Source organism: Haemaphysalis longicornis, unplaced genomic scaffold, assembly GCF_048455015.1.
Source record: "Haemaphysalis longicornis isolate Haplotype H1 unplaced genomic scaffold, Haemaphysalis longicornis Haplotype H1 scaffold_13, whole genome shotgun sequence".
Lineage (NCBI taxonomy): Eukaryota > Metazoa > Arthropoda > Arachnida > Ixodida > Ixodidae > Haemaphysalis > Haemaphysalis longicornis.
The window spans coordinates 5,479,704-5,498,540 of record NW_027526233.1 but is presented as its reverse complement, the minus strand read 5'-3'; the positions used below and the strand labels follow the sequence as shown (position 1 = coordinate 5,498,540).

The following is an 18,837-nucleotide window of genomic DNA, read 5'->3' as shown; positions in this document are numbered from 1 at the left end:
TTTCAAATTTGATGAAGTGAAGTTCCATCTATACACATCTAAGGCACATTTTGAAGGAATTAAAATTGCGCTAAAAGGGCAGGACGACAGAAGAAGACACATGACACAGCGCAGTCGTCGCATCCTTTTCTGTCCCTCTTCTGTCGTGCCGTCCTTTTAGCGCAATTTTATTTCCATCATGTCAGACCAACTAGCCCGTCAGAATGCTTTGATGAATCATTTTGAAGATATGATACTAAATAACACTGTTCGAAAACATGGTAAGTTAGTTGCAGACGTGATGTGTTTAGCCAATGTGTTCCACTCTGTAACGCCAAGGACTAGATGTGAATGCTGGCATGTTTTTTTTTTGTCCTTGCAAAAGCTGGTTTGATTTTACAAGAGCGGTCAAGTCGGCAGGAAACATAAGTTGGAGCTGGGAAAATGAAGAAGTGAGGGTCGTGTATTGATGACAGCGATGCAATGGTGGTACAGGACTTGCTGAATATCATCGGCGCCGCTTGCGGGGTGGCTCTGCTGCTGAGCCCCTTTTGGCGTCCTCTGCACATGCCAGAATGGGTGGAGAGAATTCAGGGTCAATTCCTCAGGTCAGAATATGATGAGAAGTTATGGGCACAATGACATGTATACATTGACGTCTGTGTACAAATAGCAGATCACGATTCCGCTTTCCGCTCCAACTTTTGTAAGGCACGAAATCATTAACCCTACTGCTAAAATTATTGAGGGAGAGGACCGTGGTGTGAATGATACAATCATCCTCATCGTCAGCCTGGTTGTGTCCACTGCAGGACGAAAGCCTCTCCAAAATGTTCGTAGAGAAATATTTTTTTTATCTTTGCGCATATCTCCGAGGAGGGGAAGACGATACCTCACAATGGTAACGAATCCGATGTTGTCCCCCTCCGCGAAATTTGTCACACCTTGCAAGGGTGAAACAGAACAATGCTGTGGATGCAAAGGAGATGCACTGCACAGATCCCAGGGGATGCACCGATGCCAGCAGCCATCCTGGCCGTCCTTGTTATCCTGGATACGACACCCTTTGTTTGGGTAAGTGCTTCCGCATTACCTCTTTCAGGCACAGTTCTGCAGGAATGGTAACATTTTCCTCTTGAGGGGGGTGCGGCAGCTAGTCTTGAACGTCCTTATTCCAGTCACACAGATAAAAAAAGCGCATTTTCTATTTTTGATTGTAAATATAAATTTTAGTTTTGCGTAAAATGCCTATTTCAAAGTTATTCAAATTTCCAGATTTAATTTCCTGACACCTTTTGCAAAAGGGCTGCTGGAGAGATGCAGATGAAAATGGCCCAGGCCAAGGAGCGCAATAAGACTCACACGATCTCCACTGTAGCAGAAGCTATGACTGAGGCTTAAAAAGCGGGAACCAGAAAAAGCAGTTTTCTCTACCAAGCCTAACCATCAATCTGCACACGCCCCCAACTTTCACCATCATGACTTAATATTAAAATTTTGGATGAAATTCTGAAGTTTAGAAACCTCCTTCCCCCTTAACAGCTATAAATACACTCAAGAAGACCCACTTAATTTATTGGTGCCCTATGCCATCAATTCCAATGTCTACACGCAACCATTAATGCGCAACCACATGGACGCGAAATCACGCGCCCGTGCTGGACACGTTTGCGTGAACCCTGCCCTCCCTTTCCAGTTTATTTTGATCATTTATGAGCAGTTATTTCCGACTGTTTGCATGCAGTAATCACAACCCTAGTTTTACCATAAAAAGAAACACTTGGCCGTGTTTATTCATTGCCAAGAATGTTTGTGGGTCAATTTCGAAATACTGTAAAATGCATTTCAATCCACAACCATCAAGCCTGAACAAAAAAGACAGCGCTATAAACAAGAATGTTCTTGGAAGAGCTTTCTTCTCTCACTCCAAAGACATTCTAGATAAAGACAGCGATTCCAGCTTATCTTCTGCGCAAGCTAGTGTGAACAGGACTGGAAGCTGGGTACCCTCGGGAGGCCAACCCGTAACCGATATATAGCAATTAACGTCTTCAGAACTTCTGTTTATCTGTCTTAATGCCAGAAGTATAGCAAATAGAACTAGAAAACCTTAGGCTGTCGTAGACCCTCATATCTGTGTGGTGACAGAAACATGGCTACATGACATGATCCTGGACGAAGAAATAGTTCCCTTGGGCTATCATTTGCATCGGCGGGATAGAGGATCACGAGGCGGGGGTGTAGCAGTAATAGTTAAACGTGGAGTAAATATCGTCACACTTGATCATGAAAGTTTGTTTTTAAAGGTTACTTTTATGCAGGCTACATTCTTTCTATGTGCCGTTTACCGTGCACCAGATGCTGAGGTCAGTTTTATGAACACGTGGCATGACCACCCCTTAGAGTTTAAAAACAAAAATATCATCCTAACGGGTGATTTTAATCTGTCATCAAGAAGTTGAAATGACTTGAGTGGAAAAAAGTCATCCTCCGGTGACATACTGCTTGATATCATGTTTGCTCTTAATCTTGAACATTTGGTGCGTGAAAACGCACGCGAAAGTGCTTAGGCCTTCTCTTCATCAGGGAATCATTTACAGGGGACTTTTGCAATAGAGCCACGTATATCGGACCATAAGCTAATCTTCGTTTCATGGAAAAAAAACCCGCAATCAAGAATAATAGGTCCCTAAAAAACTCGGTTAATAGAGATTAGAAATGTGCAGATGACTTTGCTATTATTGACTACCTTGATGCGCATCTGGTTAATATTGACGAAACTGTTGAAGGTGCCTGGAAAAAGTTTTCCAAGGCAGTGCTGTATTGCATGGAAAATTAGGCCGAACAGAAAAATTTACAAACGGTGTTAAAACCCCTGGATTAACCGTGATATTGTTCATGCAAAATGCACGTTAAAACGACTTAGAAAAAAGCAGTGTGTCTAACGCAATGATTACCAACCTTCAAAGGGAATTGTCAACTAAAATTAACACTGCCCGAGAGACATATTTTTTGCACATTTTAGCCGATTTTCTCAAATCTAGTCGTGAAAAATTCTCACGACACCTAAGAAAACGAAACGAAGAAATAGACAGAACGATATATAAGAATGGCATAATAGCTGATTCAGGTAAAATTGCGGAACATTTCAACTCCTATTTTCAAAGTGTCTTTGCGGAAGTAAACGAATATGACGTAGTGTCCCTCTTGTCATGTCTCGGATGAGCAAATTTAAATAACTCGCGAGGGAGTTCTTACAATGTTATTGAACTTGGGTCCTGAAAAGTCACCTGGGCCCGATGGCATCCCAAATGCCTTTTTATGGCGCATTGCAGAACAGCTATTTGGTTTTCTAACAGATATATTTAAGATCTCGTTATCTTCACGTCAAATACTCTCTAGTTGGAAAATCGCACGTGTTATGCCCGTGTACAAAAAAGGTGATCGATTGTTAGTAGAAAATTACCGTCCTGCATCCATTACAAGTGGCTGCTGTAAGCTGTTGGAACATATTCTTGCTTCATACATACACAAGTTTCTGAGCAAAAAATATCTTGTCCGATACCCAGCACGGTTTTAGGCAAGGCATGTCTACAAATACACAATTACTGTCGACCGTAAATGATTTAATGCGTATTCTTGATGCATCTGGTCAGCCTGACATTGTTTTTATGGATTTCAGCAAGGCTTTTGACAAGGCATCTCATGAAAAACTGCTTCGCAAACTTGAATCTATTGGACTTCCTTTCTCTGTTTTACGATGAGTACAAGTTTATCTTATGAATAGAAAACCTTCTGTTTTGTTATCAAATGCTGAGTTTGCTTTCTTGGATAAAGGCTGATTAGGTGTACCGTGCATCTTTCGGAGTCTGAACATGTGACGGTTTGGTTGTATGCAGTGTTTTTGGTGGTTGTTCCCCGCGACTGTACAAGATTGTAGATTGTATTGTACTTTTGTGTTGGCGGCGGCTTAGATTGTGTATATATATTTGTGTGTTTTGACGATTAAACGTTTCAGTTGCTAGTAGCGCTTCGTCCCGTAGTCTTTCTTGTCCAAGTTTTGTTTTTGCGCTGTTTCCCAGTATGAACCTATACCAACAAGCCCAACTCGCAGTTCTTCTGAATAGAAAACAGTACATTGATGTTAGTAATTGTTTTTCAAATGTATGTGCTGTTTCTTCTGGAGTTCCGCAAGGAAGCGTACTTGGACGGACTGTTATTTTTAATTTACGTCAATGATTTCATTGCGGTTGTTCGCGGATGATTGTGTTGTTTTTAAACAGGTTTTATCACCAGATGATCATAGTTCACTACAAGGTGCTCTTTCTGCTATTGACAGGTGGTGTGAAAAATGGGGCACGGAATTGAACAGGGGAAAGACTGTGCTGATGTGCATAACCAGAAAAAAAAGGCAGCGAGTACATATTTTTATAAAATTCAAGATTGTATTATTTCTGAGGTCGCAGATTACAAATGCCTTGGCATCACATTCACAAGAGCTTTAAAATGGCCAGCCGATATCTCGAAAACCTGTGCGCCCGCAATGCGTAAGCTATATTTTCTCAGAAGAAAACTCAGAAGCCAGTACAAAGATTTTAACTTCTAATACTTTTGTAAGGAGTAAATTAGAATATGCAGTGGTAATATGGGACCCACCCACGAAAAAAGATAAAATTCAAGTACTAGACGAGTCAGCCGAAAAGCCGTGCGATTTATATTTGGGAAGTACAAAAGGGAGGACCTTCCTACTCAGTTAATGCATGATAATCCCATTCCGACCTTGGAAACTCATCGAAAGATTAGTCGTATTGCATTCTTACACAACTGTCTGTCAGGAAAAATTAAATTAAAGCTACCCGATTATGTAAAACCTCTCGCAACGAGGAAGACTCGTCACAATCACCAACATTCATTGGCTCCAATCTTCGCAAAAACAAATAGCCACAAGTACAGTTTCTTCCCTCAAACAATTGAAGATTGAAATTTACTTCGTGCACAATTATTTCTTTGCTCCGATTTCTTCACTGAGTTAGAAAAACATTTCTCTTATTAAATTCTGGGGCAAACATTTACTCATTCTTGTCAATGTGTAATCTTTTTTCTGTCAATAGTGTCACACATTCTATGTTGTACCCACTCCTGCTCGGGCCAAATTTTTGGCCTGCAGTATTTAAAAAAAATAAATAGATAAATAATACATGATTTTGTACACCTTGAAGTTATGTACTAATGAATTGAAAACATGAACTGCAGTTCACAGCCGCCTAGCTAATGAGGTTACAGTCGAAAGCCACTCACACATTGAAATGCAAGGAACAGGCGCATACCCTGGTGAAAAATAATAATAAAAAAAGGACGAAGGGAGGTTTGCCAAGATTCGAACCACGGGCCTTCAAAACAGAAGCCGAACACCCAACCCCTTGGCCACTTCTGCAAAGTATGCATGAATGGCCAGAATTCGGTGCACTAACCCAGGCCGTCAATGAATACTGGTGAGCGAGTCTAGTTTTGGGCATACAGTCGAATCCTGCGACGACGAAATTGACTGAACGTATGAAAAATTTTGCTGAAGCAGAAATTCGTTGAGGTGAAATCTGCTCCAACACACCACGGAAGGGCAGGAAAAAAAGCTGCGTGTATTATCCACATCACCGACCCCACAGTGCAATGTTCAGAAAAAGAAGGGACACGCAATTACATCGTGCTTGTTCAGGTAACAAAGGTACCAATGTTTATCTGTTTTTTTTTTCTACCCCGAGGAGGGGAAGAAATGCACTCAGAAAACACATTGCTGTACAACAAGGCATATATACCAAGCGAATTACTCGTTAGCTGCCAGGCGGTCGGAAGCCCCCCTCTCGCTTGAGGCAGGAGGACACCCGTTATCTTATCCTCTGATCTGAACTTGGCAGGTAAACTGCACATGCACGCTTACATTTATCACAAGCACACGCTCGCGATTAAGATAAGCTGACGCGGCTACACGAAAACATTATTTTTGCTTTTGAAGTTGAATAACGGTAGAATGAAAGTTGCGAGGACAGTTGCTCACAATGCATACATGACGGCACGCCAGCAGGGTACAATCATGCAATTTCAACTGAATACGGATTTGCTGCGGCTCCGGCTTGGCGAACCGGGCCCGCATTGTGTGTAAAAACGGTCAGCCACCTCCCTATTACCCGCAAACAATGGCATCTATCTATGAGTTTGTTTCTGTTTACAGGTGGTGGTGTGGGCTCACAGCGCATGTTTTTGGTGAAACCAAGCACCTTGAATGTCTAAAAAGCTATGGATGGCTGGCAGTATGCTTGTTTTATCACAAAATAAATGTTCGAGCCTAGCCCCGCTGAGCAAGAATTTCGCGGAAACGAAAACAAGCCACACTAATGATTCACTGTGGCGAGTACTTTGTTGCACTGACTTCTCTGGGTAGCTGACGGGGAATTGGAAGTATTTCGTTACAGCGGAGGCTGTTGTAGTGGGGTTCAACTGTATATAAGAAATTCTGGCTCTGATAAAATTTGTTTCTCACGCACCACTCTTGCAGACGAGGCCAGTTATGCTGGTACTACGAGTGATGCACCTGTTTCACTTTAGAAAAGCTATCGCAGATTGCCGATCTACTCTACGCAAGCCACGACAGCCAAATATGGAATGCAATGGGCCACTTGAATTCTGGCACTGATAATGCTTGTTTGCCATGCAACGATCTTGCAGCCACATCATGCCAATACTACAAGCAATGTAGCCCGAGCTTCCTTATTTAACTCGTAAAAAGCTATCGCACATACCTGATGTCCCCTATGAGATTGTGGACTGGGGTGCATGTGATTCCCTTAACAACAACGCAAGGGTGGGGCCAAAAAAGAGGCAAACACAAGTGATGACGAACAACCGGTGTAGGAATTTTTTAGAAGGACATCAGTAAATAGATGAAAAACTTGGGGTGTCAGCTTGGTGCGAGAAGGTGAAAACCACGCAGAAGGGGTGAAGAGGGCTGACATTGGTGACAAAACTAGAGGAGAGGTTCAGGGCTATTAAAGAGGCATTTTTTAACTCACTAGATACGCCATTTGCAACGGCAAAAGTGCTGCCGATGGCCAACTCACGTTTTTAACAGGAAATTGCGTTTAAAAACGCTTCCACAGTAGCCTCGACACCCTCCTTAGCTGTTGGCACCCATGTAAGCCCTCTTCGCCCCTTGTGCTGCCGTGCCTGAAAACGCGGGATCAATCTTGGCTGGAGTGACTTCTATTCAGAAGGAAGGGAAGATGCCCGCCTTTTGAGACTTCGGTGCATGTTAAAGATCCACCGACGGTCGAGATTAATCCAGAGCCCTCCGCTATGGTGCACCTCACAGCCTTGGTGTTGCTTCGGCACGCTAAACACCTCTTTGTCCCTTCTCGGCTATTTTCACCCCCTCGCACTCACATGTATTTCTCATCGCTTATTTACATCCTCCTCGAAACTCTTACACCCCTTCTTTGTCCGTCCTTTGCCTCTTCTTTTGTTCGGATAGTGTCGGCACTGTTTTCCAAAAAAAACCGACATGACCTTACCGCGTCAACAGAACTCGTTGAGCTAGTTGGTTCATTTCTGCGGTAAAAAAAAGAGTAGGGCGCTAAGCAGATGAAGAAGGAGGCAGGCACGAGCGACAGTGTATGCTGTCTGTGTGTACCTTCGTCTTCGGCAGCTAGCACCCTGTTCTTTTCCTTCAGCCGTCCACCTCCCCTCCCCCAAGACACTCACCCGCTCGGGGGGCGGGCATCCAGAGGGAGCTGCGCACAAAGCGCTGGGCGGCCTCCGCGTCCACCTTGGGGGCCTTGGCCTTGTCGGCAATCTGCTTGGCCCTGTTCATGTACTCCTTCACCCGCTCCTGCAAAGCAGCAGCCACACACGGGGGGCGCATGGAGCCTCTCTGAGGCAACAGACAACCCACAGGAACACCCAAACGCCACACAGTACGTTCACGGAAAAGGGTTGCTTAAAGTTGCTTCCCCTTCCACTGCAACGCAGACCCCCCAAACTTGCTCGTCTCGGAACACTGCTAAACGAAACTGCTCGAGATATTTATGGCTAGGCGAAACAACAATCCAGCGGTCCTGTGTACGCACAAAGCTCCTCCGGCATAAAGCCACCCGCATGCTTTGTGAAAGGCAGCGTGGCTGGGTTCATAGCAGCATCAATGTGGCAATGGCTAACACCTGCCACTGACGTCGCCAGGCCATGTGTCATAGATAGAACCCACATCACAGCTTCACTGGTTAACCATCGGTATGGGCATGAGGTAATAGCTGAAGGGGTTGAACGTAGCTCCCTCCGCGACACTTCAGCCACCTCAAAGATGGCAGTTTTAAGGGGGGACATGGCTCTTAAACAAACTTCCTCTAATTTTCAGGTAAACTCAGCGAAACTTGCCAGCCGTGCTGCTTTTCCCCTCCCTTATTTCAAATATGCCATTATTTTTTTAGCCAGTCAATTGGTTTCTAAGATAACAAGAGGTAAGCAGCCATTTCTGGAGGAACAATAGACAAAACAGTGCTATTCACAGAAGTGTAATCTTTATATTTTCAAATACTGTGAACCCTGCAGGGTGCAATAAGACAAGCGGTTTTTTGATGCACTGCTTGGGACTAATTTTACAGCTCCGTAAACCTCAGTGCTTGAAATGGGCATTCGAAATGGTTCCATGCGAATGGTAAGACCAAAGTTTAATGAGCTGCGAAATTAGTTCCAGGCGGTGCATCAAGAAACCGATTCTCTCACTGCATTACCCGGGTTCATAGTATTGGAAAACAGAGAGATTACAGTGTGGGAATCTAAGCCCAAGAAACAAAGACATCCGTGCAAAGAGCGGCTTTGCGGATTGCAACGATTTTAATGGCGACTTTTTCAACCGTCATGCAAGCAGATCGAGCGAGCTGCTTGCATGACAATCGGCACCGATGATGATGATGTCATCGGTGCAGCAGCGATGATGATACCAACCTTTCTACGTACAGTTTCATGACCAGCACTGTTTTGTCTATTGTTTGATTAAAAATGGCTAGTTACCTCTAATTATCTTGGTAACTAACTGACTAAATAAAAAAATAGTGGCATATTTGATATCACAGGGGAAAAAGCAGCAAGACTGGCAAGTTCACAAAGTTTGCTTAAAAATTAAAGGGAGCTGTTATAAGAGCCATGTCCCCCCTAAATCCCCCGCAAGACTTATTCATCGGTCCCGGACTACACTTGGAGACGGTACCGAGAGGCGCGTTTTTTTACTCAGCCCTACTTCGCGTTGGCCTCCGAAAAAGCTTGCATTTGTCACTTCCTACTGCACAGTTATGGAGGAAGCTTGCTGGACGGCCTGTCGACCCAGTGTAATGCCAAAAACCACAAGCAGAGAGTAATACCCCCGCCACACGGCAAATTTAATGTCATTCCCATGGAACGTCATTCGTTCAAAATGACATTTGTTGTCTGCCACACGAGAAAATGTGATGACTTTTGATGAAAATTACCTTAGGGACCGGATGAGATTGCGGAACCCATTAGACTGCAATCTGCCAGCAAATGTACCTAGTATCTTGACACCAGAGACTCAGTGGGGATGTCTACCTAAAACAGATGACTATAGCGTCAGCAGCATTATAATGTTTTATATGTGTATTGTGTGTGTATAATTTCTTAGTCATTTATTTATTCGTATGGAACAAGCCGAATAGAGTTGTAAAAAAGTAAACTGTTGGCCTCGCTACCAAGCCAGCCTCAGCCAGTGTGGTGGGCACCATATTAAGGGGAATTCAAAAAGTGCGTTCTTTCGTGCTCCAAGGGGCCATGCAGACAAAACACAAGTTTGGTTCATTCGAAAGATTGCCTCGTTAGAATCATACTGGCCCCACTTTCAATGCACACTTCGCCTAAATGAGCTGTAAAATTACGAAAAAAAGGGAATGGCCATGCGACCCACTAGCTCATTTCCCACAACAGAACCTATGGTGTCATACCAGCCAGCCCTGCGATTCATGGAGGCCGGAAAAAGCAAACAAAAATTAGGCAGAACTGATAAGCTTGCCAAACGAGCAATTTTGATTAAATTTAGGGCACATTCTTTTTATATCACTGAGAATGGTGGGACTAACAGTGGAATTTACGAAAGTACTGGTAAACATAGAAGTACCGATGCGCACTGCTGCACGCACCATGCTTCGTTTAGATGCACAGCACTGAGGGGCTTTGGAGTTGTCTCGGACAACACTGGCCGACTGACGCAAGCGACGGAGTCTTACGGGACCATAATTGACGAGCGAGCACCATGTTTCACGAAACAGTTATTTTCTCCATGAACAAAAACAAGCCAGGTTTAAATATGGTCACAAACAAAGCGAAGGCTTGCCACGGTGTGGCGGCGCCATCTAGGTTAACTAACAGTAAGCAAGTCTTCGCTCCCACGGCCTCCGCGTTCGGCTGCTGGCAGCACACCGTTGCTCCAGCCCTCCCGATCGCCCGAAGAGAGCGTAAATCCGAAGAGGCCGTTTCGCCGTTTTCTGCCGCACCGCGGCACGCGGAGCCGATGGTTGAAACGAAAGCCGTGTACGCTGCAACACTCCTCAAAATGGCGCTTCATCAACTTTTGTGCTTCGTCTCGCAATAAAAAGAAAGCATAGCTGATGTTATGGATGCAAAGCAATTTAAAGAACCTGATAATGCATTTATTTTGGCCACGATTGCAGCTATGCGACTTCTTTAACATGTGCCGCATGACGCCCTCGATACACAGACAATTATTCGCTACCACCAATGGAAAATTTCTGGCGCTCAAATAACGTTCAGTTCACTAAAAGGTCATTATTTTTCAGGGATTTCTTATCCGGCATACGTACTTTATACAATCTGCATGATCAATGCAGTTGAGTAGAGCGCGGGGCGCGATCGCGTCATACCTGCGACAGACGGCTGTGCTCTTACCTAGCCTTCAAATTAATGCCTGTTGGGTGAAAGCACAGGGACTATTGTTAGGATTAACAGTATTACGTGTTGCTGAAGCCTCAAGGATGCGGCAATCTGTTCTACATTAAGCAATCTGTTGAGCAAGTTACACTTTCAATTTCAGTCGAAACAAATAAAAAAAAGTTGAAGTCAGATGCACCCCGATTTCATCTAGGGTGTCTTGCTCAATTCGACACTGCCTTAGCGATTGTAAACTCGCATGGCTGTTGCTTGTTTGCATGACAAGTCATTTTGTTTTCAGCTTACAGGACTGGAGCATTTGTAGGTGTGTATAATGACGAGAGGTGGGAACATTTCCAGAAGCTTAAAGGAGTACTGAAACGAAAATTTTACGTTCCATTTTTATTGCTTTTATCAATGCCAAATGGTCTGGGGAACACGACACAGCACTTTAAAATACTTCAGTGCACGGTAATTACATTGAACGGCCTGCAAATCGTTTGTTTCAATTTCCCACGCTTTCAGCCCGAAAGGCGCAAATGACAGAATCCCGGCATGACCTCACCGCTTTCTGCGGACGTCAAAACACTGCGGAGGCCAGTGGGGGCGCTGTTTCGACCGCACCGCCACCGGAGCTGAACAGCTGAGCTGCCTGAAAGTGCTAGGCTTAGCATTGCGGCGGAAATTCGATGACCGCTCTCAATAAAAGTCCTGATGGCGACTTCTACTGCGATTCTCGCCTATATTATCACTTCCTTTCCCGTGTGTGGAACTTTATTTTTGCCAACAGTGCCTTTCTGGGCAACGGTTATGCCTGTAGCTCTGGCTACGTGCACCCGTTTGTGAATGTCGCTGGTCGCGGGGCCATGCACATGCAGTGACGTCACGAGTTTCTGACGAGCGCTGTCCGCGTCCCTTCCTTTGTCTAGCACGGGATGATGTCACGTTGATGTCCATTTGCTGAGTGCCACTCCGCGTGCTGTTCTGTCAGCATGATAAATGAGATCCGATTAAGGTATGTTCTTGTGTCGCACACTGCTCATATTTCAGCCAGGTTATTCTGTTGAGTGAAGGAAGCAAACTGTGCAATAATATTAACGCCGAAAATTGGTGTAAGCACTCCTTTAATTCTTAAACGTATTTAGGTGGCCACAGGCAAGCCCAATTTTGTATATTAATACATAAGAGATTTAAATATTCAATGACTGATTTCAAAGTACATTCATGTGTTAAGCAATGATGGCAGCTTTCATGTTTGCTTTGGACATTTACAAGTACACACTAAAAGTTGGAAACCAAATGTGTACTGAACACTCGTCCAAGAGCTGCACGGTTTATTGAACATTTGTTTATAAACTACACTGCCCTTATATTCACAAATGTATGGCTTGAAAGGCCTCTGCATGTCTTGACAAACAGAACAGTTCGCACACAAAGCACTTTGCGATGCAGGGGCTTGGACACCAGTTTTTTGCGGTATACAGCCTTGTCTGTGACAGCTGCACCAACACTGGCAAGCAGTGGCCTCACTAACTTGGCCATCACAATGGACAGAGTGGTTGCAGCATGTTCACGTGCCCTTAATTGTTGGGCACGTGAACAGAGGACAACGTTCTAGATGAGGCAAAATCAGTGCTTTGTACGCCCAAGCAGTACGCGCTTTATCAGCATTGAGGATATATAGAAGCTACAGCTATTTTCAAAGAGGCCCGTTCTTCCTTCACGACAATGTCCTAGACTTGTCCGTGTGAAAAAAAAAAAAAAAAAAAAGCTGTCGGCAACAGTGTTTACAAAATTATTTTAACTGTGACAGCACAACCTACCTTAAACTCCTCATAAGATTTTCTGCGCTTTGGGGGGCACCGAATGCTTGCAAAGCTGCTTTCTTTGGATTGTGACAGTGCGCCTTTTATTTAGAGAAAACTGCACGAAGAATGAATTATACCATCGTAAGCGGCAGCTAATTGAGTTGCATGCCGCAAAAAACTAATATAAATTAAAATCTTGTCGTAAATTAAAAAAAATCATGTATGGAAGATGATGCATAACAGGTGTTCCCTGAACAAGGTAACAAACAAAAATATACAAATGTTCAATTTCTAAAAATAACTGGCAGAAATCATGAGCACGGCGCCAATATAAAGATGCAATCACTGTGCTTGATTGTAGTCCATAACCCACCCTATGCGAAATGAAAATATAACGGCTGTTCCAACAAGGAAGCACCTGATAATTCTGTCGCGGAAAAGTTTTCACACCCAAATGTCCGCACACGTCAATGCCCGCACCGAAATGTCCAGTACTGTTATCAATCACAGCGCGATTAACTATTCGCCGCCCCTTGGTTTCAGTGCCGTTCCTCGAAGCTTCTGAGACAAGCGGATTTTATGACCCGGTCGTTCGGTTGGTCAGCTGAACAAAAATGAAGCTGCAGCACAGTTATGTGATTTCCGACAGCGAAGACGCGCAGCAACTCAGGCCCTGTGAAGCCATCCAGGGGAGTCAGTAAAGCCCCCGAACCATCGGCTAGCACCGCCACCTCGCGGCACGTTGTGGAGTTAGCCAAATTACATGTTTTTGCTGGGGGATGTGCCGAATGGGACGGCCGGAGCAACGGCGTGCCGCTGGCAGCCGATCGCAGAGGCCATGTCGCTCCACACCAAGTTTAGGTGAAAGACCTGTTCTTATGATGTCATTGCAAATGTCGTTCAAACACACATTTTGGTTAGAGAATCAAAATTTAAGATAAAATTGATTAATCCCGCAATGACTAAAGCATCATTTGCTTTTGGACAAGTGCTGGGGGCACTATGGAACACGAAATCTTTCGAATATAAAACAAACTTGTATTTTGTCTTCATGGCCCCATTAAAGAGCATTAAAAAGTGCAGTAAAGGTGTTTAAGCTCTTCTCCCTCAGTTTCCGCAAATATTGAAGCGCTTACTAAAATATTTTCTCTACGCAAGTTTTCACCCATCAAAACTGCCATCATTGCAAATGACATTAGTTCCGGCAACGTAGCAGCACGTCAAGAAAACGGCATTAAGTCAAACGACTGACGTTTGATGTGAATGGCATTAAATTTGCCATGTGGCAGGGTATAACTGCCGGCCCCTGCCCTGACAGCAGCAGCCCCCCTCACCAGTTCTCTCCGGACTGTGTGTTGCTTGGGGTCCTCTCCCGCCGTGCACAGGTAGACTGCGAGGGAGAAACGACGACGGCTGTCAGTTGGGAACGTCTCCACGTCGTTGCCACCCTCCACATCCAAGCAGCTACAATCATTCATAAATGCCTGGCCAGAGCCTTGCTACTAACTAACACACACCTTCCAACCGCTCTTCTAGGACCTGGCCCACCCTTATTTTCATGAAAGCAAGTGACAAAATGCAGCCACACTGCGCAAAGCGAGCCTGCACGCATGCCTGAATACGTGTCGGCTTAGCACAGCTCTTGATCGTAGCACAAACACTGGACAGTGCCAGTGGGGCCAAGAAGAACTATCCAAGATGGCCGCTTATGAAGAGCTGCTTGGATGCCTCATAGCACCCAATGAAATAGCAAACAACGGGAGGACAGCGACAAACAAGAGCCAATCAAGTACCATATTTTCACGCATATAGCCCACACCAAAAATGCGAAAATTTCAGGGGTGAAGTAGAGGTGTGGATTGTATGCGAGGTATGCTTCACCGCAATGCGCATTGGGCCGTAATGCCCCTACAGCAGTGACAGCGACTAAGCCACTGTTATCCCATTGATGGTGCTCATTCTGCACTCACAGCTCAAAAATATACCAACCCGAAGAAATGTAGCCGGCAAGTCATCTAGTTATGTAGTCAGCTACGTAACTTCTTTTGCATAGAAAAATGTGTAATGCTGCTTGAGTAGTAGCTTTGGTCCATCCTCTTATATATAAAATATACGGGCAATATACGGGGGTATAGTTTTTGTATTCGTCGACACAAAGTGGGGGTGCGGGTAACGGTTATATGCAGGGGCTGGTTATGCGCGCGAAAATACGGTATCTCCGATTTGATCACAGTGGCACACAAGAGCAGAATCCGTGGTAGAAGCATTTCCGCAGGAACTCTAAGCCGTGTGAACACATCTGCGTTGACGAAATGAATTCTCTTCACATTTAGTTTGGAGCTCTACTCGCAGGCCTTGGCAGTTAGCAAAAAGGATTTGCAACCGTGTTGTCAATATTAGAAGGACTTCCAGCAGTAGTACTGTGCAATTTTCTGAGAGGAGCCCCGAGGGTTCCAATCGGGTCAAGTTTCCCAACTGCAGCCAGTCCAAGGCAAGAATGGCATGGCGTTTCATGGAACAGCGTTATGACGCGGTAAAACCCTTTAGAAGGTTTTGCTGGGTCTGATTAGCAATATTTCAGCCTCGCTTGACTCGTTTGTCTTCACAGAGTCGTGTATTCACGGTCCTTTTTTTTCCACGACAGTTAAGGCCTTCGCACATCATACTGCAATGGAGAAAGTAGGCAGCTTAAAATCTTTCAAACACAAAATTTCCCCTAATGGCGGTAATGTTTCTCAACGAACAGGAATTGTAGTAATGTGTACGAGCAAAGTTGTAAGTTGTCTTTACGGCCTCCTGAAGAAACATGAAAAGAATTTCAGCCAGTTGGTGCATTTCAACTTCTTCCACGGCTTCTCCAACCTCTTCCTAAAGCTACAGGTACACAAAGAAAGATGAAGGAAGGGGATAAAATGCAAAAGAAAAGAAAAGCCCACATGTGAACTTACATCAAAAATTTTGAAGACCTCATTTGGCAAGACATGTGTCAGCATTTCATTGCCTACCCTTACCACCCAAGCAAAAGGAATACCTCCGCAGTGCCTTGTAATGCACACGTCAGTGGAGTGCATATATAAATGATAATGCAAGAAACAAAGACTAGATGGTACTATAAATGTTACCGCATTTATTCCTATTGAACCCATATTTCGAATTTTACGTTGGCCCTTGAAGAAGTCCTTAAGACACTCTTACAAGAATCTCGCCTGAATTCTTATTAGCATTTTTTTTTTTTTTTTCAAAAACGGGAGCAGTTTTGCCACAGAATGAGATGCATGCTTCACCCTGGAAAAGAGCCGGTTTGAAGTAGGCCCCAGCTGTGATGCCCATCATGTTGGCACAGTTGCTACAGGTGTAAGCAAAGCCATATGAGGAGGGTTTTTTTAAAGGGACCCAGATAAGCTTTGTGAAGGTGGCAATCACATGCATTCAGGTGGTAGAACACATAACGGGGGATTTTTGAGCCAAGTGTGAGCCCCATACGTTGTACGGATAATTTGTAAACAATTTTTGACGATCGCCTTTCTCAGCCGATGAGCGTGCCGCCGCAGCGAGCCGACTGCGGCTGACGCAACGGCGAGGCGCCCCCCTGATTCGGCCGCTCGCCGGCAACGTCACTGCCATTGGCTTCCGGTTGCTTTTCCTCCTTCCTGCACGATCCCGAGGCAAAGGCGGGTCTGCAGCAATTGACATGTGCCTAGGCGCAGGAATGTAGCTAGCGGAGAACGGAAGTCGAGCGTCGCGAAGTCAAATGGTTATTCCCAGTGTTTCTAGCTGCTTTGAAAGAAGCAGAGAGGGAGGAGGAATTGGTGGGCAAGGGGGGAGAGGTGCATTTAATTCCTTCTGGCGCAGCTAATACTGAATGTAGATCAATAATTCCAACGGCACTGCATTGCTATATTGGTACTACGCGACAATAAAGGCCTTTCGTAACTTTTACAGAAGGCTTTTCTGGGTCCCTTTAAGGGGAGACATAGCTCTTAAAACGATTTTTAAGTAGGCTTTGAAAATTTCCAGTCTTGCTGCTTTTTTTCCACTGATTTCAAACGTGCCATTATTTTTTGAGTCCCTCAATCAGTTTTCAAGATAGTTATAGTTAATTAGCCATTTTGAAGGAACAATACACAAAACGATGTTAGTCATAAAACTTGTAATCTTTATATATATTTACCAATATTATGAACCCTGGTGAATGCAATAGAGAATGAGTTTTCTGATGCACCGCTTCTAATTTTACAGCTCATTAAACTTTGGTGCTTGAAATGGGCATTCAAAATGGCTCCTTGCCACTGGTGCCACCAAAGTTTAATGAGCTGTAAAATTACTTCCACGCAGTGCATAAAAAAAAACTGACTCTTTATTGCATTCACCAGGGTCCGTAGCATCGGTAAATATAAAGATTACAAGTTTTATGACTAACATCGTTTTGTGTATTGTTCCTTCAAAAATGCTAATTAACTATAACTATCTTGAAAACTAATTGAGGGACTCAAAAAATAATGGCACATTTGAAATCAGTGGAAAAAAAGCAGCAAGACTCGCAAGTTTCAGAGGTTACTTAAAAATTGTTTTAAGAGCCATGTCCCCCTTAACAGTTTTCCGACAGATTACTCCGCAAGAGTTTTTCCCTAACCGCGGCAAGTGTCACGTCGGCAGTGTGGCTACTCACTCCAGTAGAGGGAGTTGAGCGTGTACAGCAAGGACAGGTCCAGCCGGGCCTTGTCCAAAGGGCTGAGCTGCACAGGGAAAACAGTTGGCAGAGAACACTGTTAAAGCAAGTGCTGAATAGCCTAGGGAGGCTGCTGAACTGATTACTCGACACTTTTAAAGTTTCCAACATGCCCAAAATACTGGCATGCTGCCGCTGTTGGCATTCGTAATAAATAAGATAAATTAACCATCAAATTAATCATGACTGAGCTTGTCTTACCACGAATCGACTGCGTGTTATTCTTACAGCCCTCTCAACAATAGCAAGTTTGGTCTCCGTTACGCACATTTAATCGTGGAAATTCAGGGTTTAACTATTGGTATACATCATGTGGATTGCAATGGAATTGTAAACCAGCAACATGTAATGCAAATGGCAAGGTGGTTTTTTTTTTTTTTTTAGGGTCACTCGCACTTTGAGCAAGGAATACATCTTCAAGTGTATTCATGAATCTAATTGCATCAAGAAAGCATGAATGCATTTTCAAAAGCCTTCGAGCACCTGCGACACTAATCAGGCACTCATTTCTTTCAGTGGCGTGGCTAGAATTTTTTAAATAAATCAACTGAAATGCAGGCTGCCGGCGTTTGAGCAAAAAAGGTCAGCTGAACCTAACCCAACACTGGCCTATCAAAGCTGTTCTCAGTTTTCCCTCAGAAGTCGAGGAAATACGCTAAAAGCAATGTAAACCTACCCATCCGATCGGGCACTTCGTGTTAAGGCTTTTACACAAAAAATACGTGTGCCACAGAGGGGTGTGTTGAGCTGCACACTTTTTCCAGTAAAAATGAACTCACTTCGCACTCTACTTGTACCAACCATGCCATTCTCTGCGTATGTTGTGCCAATCCGACCGCGTATCGAGCTTTTGGCGCAACATGAGCGTTTCTAGGCTTTTGGCCCGCTCCGCGTAGCGGGCGCACAACGAACGCCTTTTCTCCACATGGCTGCTGTGATATGGCCTGTTTTTAGACTGAACAAATCCATGAATATTGCCAAATTAAACCACAGAGAATGACAGTCTGCGCTTATTCGCGTTGTGTCTCGTTATGTAAGTTGATACTTTCACGTAACTAGGAACACGATTAGACGCACCTGTTCTGTGACTTCTGCCTGGCTTTTTTTGAGCAGTGGACTGAGGGCATCCTTGACGTCTTTTAGAGCTTTGTGGAAAGCTTGCGCCTGATCTTTTAACTCCGAAGGAAATTCTCCCCGAGGAGCGATCGAAACCGGCGTGGACGCGGCCATCTTCGTTTTAAAAAGGCCCGGAAGCGGAAAGTGTGCTGCTGAACATGGAGAAAGCTGCTGAATGAAAATCGGATCTATCACGCATACAGTTTTACACTTTTGTACATTGAGTTTTGTTGTGTATTAAGTTTCATTAAGACACATTGTAAG

General features: G+C 44.3%; 1 protein-coding gene across 1 annotated transcript; it reads right to left on the bottom strand.

The window, feature by feature from the left end:
* Positions 1–257: 257 nt before the first annotated feature.
* Positions 258–18,734, bottom strand: Rrp47 (Ribosomal RNA processing 47). Its single transcript, XM_077694734.1, has 5 exons — positions 18,535–18,734; positions 17,398–17,464; positions 14,063–14,118; positions 7,732–7,858; positions 258–540 (listed from the first exon to the last, which is right to left on the bottom strand). Exons 1-5 carry the CDS (start codon positions 18,685–18,687, stop codon positions 488–490), a joined length of 456 nt encoding a protein of 151 aa, XP_077550860.1. The 5' UTR covers positions 18,688–18,734; the 3' UTR covers positions 258–487.
* Between the last annotated feature and the right edge of the window lie 103 nt (positions 18,735–18,837).